A 6,000-nucleotide genomic window follows, 5' to 3' on the forward strand; every position below is an offset into this window, starting at 1 on the left:
ACCACAACAACAATGTGGACACCAATTTATCGACCTTATCGCCGAAAGCCTTGACTGCCTTGTAGGAGGAGGAGATAGCAGTCGGAGTCCACGTCTTGTAGGTATGCAATTTTTTTTCATGGTCTACCCATTGGTCAAGATTGTGGTTCACAAAGAAGTTTAGATTTCGACCAATAAGTTTATTGAATATTCTATTCCCACGGAAGATTTTAGATTTTAGTATAGGGAGTGTGCGGTTTAGTTGAAAATTTTTTAGTACATAACTTTCATTTGTATGACTCAGTGGAGTTTAGCTATTACAAGGTATTTGTATGAGACTTAAGTTATTTTTAGTATAAGCGTGTGACAAAATATGACAAAGATTCCATCTAATACAAGGTATTTGTATTACTCATACTAATGAAGATTGAAGTTGCTATTAGTATGTGTGACAACAAATGACAAAAATTTTAACTATTTATAAGTAGAAGGTATTTACCGAGCTTAATATGAGGTTTACTTCATTTTAGCTATTTTGAATATAAGATATTTGCTTATTTAGTGCTTATAATTAAATATACTTTATGATTCTTGTTAATGTTGTTGGTGAAAATCAGTACATCAGGTACAACTTTTCTAGTTTCACTTTTTAATTATAATTCTTAGATTTTAAACTCTAAGATAGATTTATTTAATGAAATCATTTTATATATTCTTTTTTAAGAAATAGGTTTGATATTAACAATTTTATTTTTTTTTCATTTGCATCACGATAAGTACATTTTCTCTAAAAAAAATCAAATTTAGGAGATTTTAGGTGGTTTAGTTTACTAGATCTTATTTTTGGTTGTTAAAATTGTTTCAATATACCATATTATAGGAATTTGACAGTAGAGATAATTTTGTCAATTGTTGCATCTTAAAATCACTTTGATTATTTTTCTAAAATGTCATTTTATTTTTTTACCATTTATCCAATTACCTCTAAAAAATAAGAAACAAGAAACAAGAACCCAAAAACCAGAAAATTATCATACAGGCTCTTAGTTTCTCAATACACCTCCAAAGTCAATAAGTTGAAAACTTGTACAATAAAAAGTTTTCAAACTTGCAATATTTTAAACAAAAAAACCTGAAAAGTTCAGAAAGTACACTTCTATTTCATTTAGAGGTTGAAAGTTTAGATCCCACACCCTAATTTGTGACATAATAATTTTATGTGACGTAATGTGATACTTTCAAACGAAAGCTATATCATATAAGTGCTCGAAATATACTGTAAAGTGTCATCACACCACGAAAGAAAGCAAACAAAGTACGCAATAATCAATTTGATAACGCATAAAATCCTAACAAACGCTACCCAACAATAGTCAATACTAACGAAATGATGTCCATAACAGAAACATCAAACCAAACATTCGCAATAATAGTACATTGTAGTTGTTCTTCCCAAGTTTCAAACTGTTTGCCTATTGACTTGGGCTCCTATCTCCATTCGGTTCACTTCTGTATTCATCATGTCTTGGAGTTCGTCGTGGACTTCGGCTCCTGCTCCGGCTGACACTTTTACTCCGACTCCTGCTCCTACTCAGGCTTCGGCCTCTCACAGGGCTTGGACTTCGACTTCCAGCCCCTGCTGGACTTTGACTCCTACTTCTTGAACCATTGAGACGTGGAGATCGAGAGAATGACCTACCACGGCTCTGCTGTCGTGGGAAAGACCTCTCTCGACTATCCGGTCTGTCACGAGGGGACACTGATCTGAATTGACATGTAGAAAAATTGAGGCTCAAAAAAGGGTTCACGAAGATGTTATACATAATAAGAACTTGATATCAAATAGCAGTAGATTTTTAAAATACCTTGAATAAGCCTTTTGTTTTGGTGGGGGAGATGCATAATCATAACTACGGGACCTAGTCCTTGCATGGCGTGGAGGTGGTGAACGAGAATACCTCGCATGACGTTGAGCTGGGGAACGTGAATTTCGAGGTGAACGAGAATACCGTGGAGGAGATCTTCTTCGATCATGAAATCGTCCGCTGTTTGTATGACTGAAATATTAATTTTGTTTAACAGATGCAATACTGAACTTCAGTGTGAACTGTACCCAATTAGTAGGATGAGTGCTTTCACAGTCTATAAAAGCACTTTCCAAATCATTCATAGTATTCAGTTCGATAGTTAAAAGTGATTCCAAAGATTCCAACCAGTATAAAAATAATACTTAAAGTGCTTTTCCAAGCACGTGATGAACGTTAGAACTTAATTCAAAAGCTATCCCAAACTCCCATGAGAAGTGTTAGAAAACATATGCATAAGCAAATGCAGCAATAATTTGACACAAACATTCATGTCCAGTGTTTTTAAATGCCCAAGGTGCCTTAAGGCGCAATGGCCCTCTGGAGCCTAAGCACAAGGCGCACAAAAAAACACGGACTTTTTTTTTGTGAGGTGCACTATATATAAAAATATTACATTAAAAAAAGAGAGTATAATTGAAGTGGAAATATGGAAAAAAGGGACCAAAATACAAGAAATTTTGCATTTAGGTTTGGTAAACTTGATCCTTTTAGTTAATAAAGAAGGAAAATCCCTAATTATTACTATTTTTTAAAAATAATTGAAAAGCCCCAAGGTGCAAGGCTTTGATCCTTGGGGCTTCACAAAAGGCGCACGCCTAAGGCATGCCTTATTTTGTGAGCCTCGCTTTTCCAAGGCAAGGTGCCAAACCTGCACCTTGGGCCTAGGCGCGCACCCGAGAGGGCTTTTTAAAACACTGTTTATGTCTATAAAGTATCCCAAAATATGATACAAGGAAGCTTCATACCTTCCTCTTTCCCTTGCCCTCATATCAGATGGCTTCTTCCTATTTTCCTCAGCAAATACCACAGTCAATTCCCGACCAAGAAGAACACAACCATCCATCTGGTGTTTAGCATCAGCAGCATCTGCAGGATCTACATATTGAACAAAACCAAAACCACGTGGTTCTCTGCAAAATTGTTGCACAAAAGAAACAAAAGGGGAAATGTTACAAAACAAAAGTTAATGTAAAGCCACAGAATCAGGTCAGGTACTTGGCCTGCCATAAACCTTCTCTAATAAAACTGTCCACCATATCCCTTGCAATATGGAAGGTCTGTGTGATAATAAAGCAAGCACTAGGCTGCTGACCTTGCATGTGTCAGATTTAAGATGACTTGAAATTCTTCAAGACTTGGGAACATCTTCTATGTATTCAAATCCAACTTCCTTCCAATCTTCACTACCATTAACATCATCTTCAATAGAACTCTAATTACTTGATGTCTTCTTCAAAACATTAGTTTCACTGTTAAATCTTCAAACATCCAAAAAAACAGACCTAATATGTGATAAGGGGAAAAAAATAGAAGAAACAGAAAGAAATGCCCCTATAATCAGATGCATAATTTGAAAGACGGCGCATTAAGAAGGATCTACTTCAGAAACTTCAGCAATGACTTTATCCAAGGATTGTGCTAAAAACATTTTGTTCAAAAGAAGCAGGAAAAATATTGAAAATATGCGTTCTAATACCACTAATTCTAAACCAATATGAGAAAGCAACAAAGAAAATATATTATATCAAACATTTATCAGAGACTAAAACTGTGGTATAAAATTTACAGAATTACTCAAAAACCGTATGCACAAATCATAATATTGTATTTTTGCTAATTCAAATATTAACACCAGTACCAAAGAATCTGCGAGTCCTACATACAGCTCAGACGTGCTCACCCAGTATAATAATCCTTTGGTAGGTATATGTCCTTAATAGCACCAAACTGTCCAAATGGTCTACGAAGATCCTCAGGCCTGTGTCAAAGAATAAATCCAAATTAGTGACAGACCAGGTTTCATCATATTCTTACTATAAATTGAATATTAAACAGCACGTTGAATATACTTGATCAGCAGGAAGAATAGCAGTATGCAGTAAATGTGTTTTAAGAAAACAGTATGCAGTTAAAAAAATTGGTACCAGAACACGAACAGTAGTATAGAGATCTATTCCAAGTCGCAAACTACACAGAAGCTAAAGCAACTTGCAAATCAGAACAAGATCATGCAAGATTAAATTCCTATATTCGGATACCAAAGGTCTTCTCTCATTTCCTGGATGCAGGTCAGAACTGAATCACTGATGCACCAAAAGGGAGAAGAAAAATGAAAGAAAATCCACTGAATTAAAATAACTCAGCTTCTGTCTTAGAAAAAATCAAAGTCTGGCTAATGTGGTGGATTGCACGCTATGTACTCAGGTCAGACAGCGTTTTCAAAGTGGGACATCCTTAGTTGCATTGCAACCACTCTCCAAGGCTTAAACATGAGGTTAAGAAAAACGAAGTTCGCAAAAGTTCAGAACAAAAATTTTCATGTAAAAATCGAACAGAATTATGAACAATAATTTCATTTAAAAAAGAACCAAAATTTTTTACAAAAATCGGAGCTTTTTCACGAGATTCTGGAAGATATAACAATAGCTTTCAAAAGAAGGAGAGAAAACGAGAGAATAAAGTACAATTAATCCCGAGACATGGCACAAGTGCACAACAAAGCATTATTGAGGGGTGAGTGCCTTGCCCCAAGTGAAGGGAGCGGCCTTCAGATACTCTGTAGGCCATAAATAAATTGAAGGCCTTATAAGACAATGAAGGGGACTATCAAGAGTTCTTTGGTCCATTGCATTTTGTTTCTTTCATAGCCCTCGGAATAGGAAATTTCATGATTATTGTAAGATTCTAATGCTTTGAGAGAGGGCCATTTTTAACTGCCTTAGATTATGTGATGCATTATTTCCCCTATCTATACACCTTTGCTGTACAAAGGACTGTCTACTATCAAAACAAAATCAAATAAAGCAACCCTTCTTCCTCCTACAGACTTTCTAGGGCAACAAAATTGGTCACACTAAACGGAAGGAACTTTGAGGGAAAAATAATAAACATGAGCATAACTACAGAACAAACTTATCAAGAACAAACCTGCAGTCATGGCTAAGATTACGGACTAGAAGGCTAGTGGGAAGGTCTCTTCCACGTCCCACATAGCGCCCCCTAGGGCTAGGGCTCCGACCCCTTCTTCCATAACCCCTTGGCGGCGATGGAGTATAACTCCTACCCCTCATTTTTACAGCAACCAATGACAAAGGCCCGCAATCCAAGAATCTCGCTGCAGCTGAGCAAGTAAAGAAAAGCATTGAAGAGTATTTTAACATGTAACGAGAAATTCTAAAGGCAGCTGTATTGATCCAAAATCGTTTCTTTTATACTGAAATCGATGACAGAAAGCGAAGTACATGGCTACCACATAACAAGAAACGCTAACTTGAACCCCATTATGGCATACGAAATCACAGATAAAAAATTGGGGAAATTAGCTCAAAATGGCGAAGCGGGAATAGATCAATAGAAGAATCGCGGTAATTATGTGAATGTGAGTGCTTGGAAGAGAGAGTTAGAGAGAGAAACCTTGAAGAGAGAGTGAATCGGCGGCAGAGGAAGAAGAAATTAGGGCTGGAAGATGAAATTGAAATCTTCAATGGAGAAACAGACGGCGGTGCTTCAGATTTGTAAGTTTAGGGCATCAGATTTCCGCTGTACATAAATAATACAACAGAAAGTAAAAAGGCGCGGAAAGTAGCGACGTCGTTTTAGTGAGAGGGTTATCATTTTCTCTCTCTAAATTATAGAAAGTATATCTCAATTTTTACCTTCTTTCCAATGCTATTAAATTTTAATCGTAAAAAATCCATGAAGTGTGGAAAAAATAAGAAACAGAATTATCACTAATATAAATAATTAACATTTTAACTTTTTTTTTTTTTTTTAAGTGTAACCACTAGATTCTCACTCGTGAACCTCTTTGAGATCCTAGTGAATCTGTTCTTAACTTAGGTATTAGAGATCAGCGTAGATATAATTATTTGGTTTGTTTTACAAATTTGGTGATTTAAATGATTATTTAGTTGAGTTATAATAATTTGTGTTT

The 6,000-nt window shown here is 35.7% G+C and overlaps 1 protein-coding gene across 3 annotated transcripts; it reads right to left on the reverse strand.

Annotated features, from left to right (window-relative positions):
- Positions 1-1,281: 1,281 nt before the first annotated feature.
- Positions 1,282-5,713, reverse strand: LOC120071385 (serine/arginine-rich SC35-like splicing factor SCL30A). Of its 3 annotated transcripts, none has more exons than XM_039023640.2 (6): positions 5,481-5,713; positions 4,995-5,187; positions 3,748-3,825; positions 2,813-2,977; positions 1,845-2,024; positions 1,282-1,743 (listed from the first exon to the last, which is right to left on the reverse strand). In XM_039023640.2, the coding sequence occupies exons 2-6, from the start codon at positions 5,135-5,137 to the stop codon at positions 1,452-1,454; spliced, it is 858 nt and encodes a 285-aa protein (XP_038879568.2). In that variant the 5' UTR covers positions 5,138-5,187; positions 5,481-5,713; the 3' UTR covers positions 1,282-1,451. The 3 variants fall into 3 exon arrangements, with proteins under 3 accessions (XP_038879568.2, XP_038879567.2, XP_038879570.2); XM_039023639.2 differs by having other exon boundaries at positions 1,845-2,036; XM_039023642.2 differs by lacking the exons at positions 3,748-3,825; positions 4,995-5,187; positions 5,481-5,713 and adding an exon at positions 3,160-3,349 and having other exon boundaries at positions 1,845-2,036.
- Positions 5,714-6,000: the final 287 nt, after the last annotated feature.

This window comes from Benincasa hispida, chromosome 2, assembly GCF_027475165.1.
Source record: "Benincasa hispida cultivar pf3 chromosome 2, pf3_genome.v1.1, whole genome shotgun sequence".
NCBI classification, from domain to species: Eukaryota; Viridiplantae; Streptophyta; class Magnoliopsida; order Cucurbitales; family Cucurbitaceae; genus Benincasa; species Benincasa hispida.

What these genes read in the sequence shown, in the direction of transcription:
- LOC120071385 (XM_039023639.2), bottom strand. Translation starts at nt 5,137, where the DNA reads ATGAGGGGTAGGAGTTATACTCCATCGCCGCCAAGGGGTTATGGAAGA. An exon ending in AATCTTAGCCATGACTGCAG is followed by an intron (nt 3,826 to 4,994) that starts GTTTGTTCTTGA and finishes TCTTTGACACAG; the next exon opens with GCCTGAGGATCTTCGTAGAC. An exon ending in AGGGCAAGGGAAAGAGGAAG is followed by an intron (nt 2,037 to 2,812) that starts GTATGAAGCTTC and finishes TTAATATTTCAG; the next exon opens with TCATACAAACAGCGGACGAT.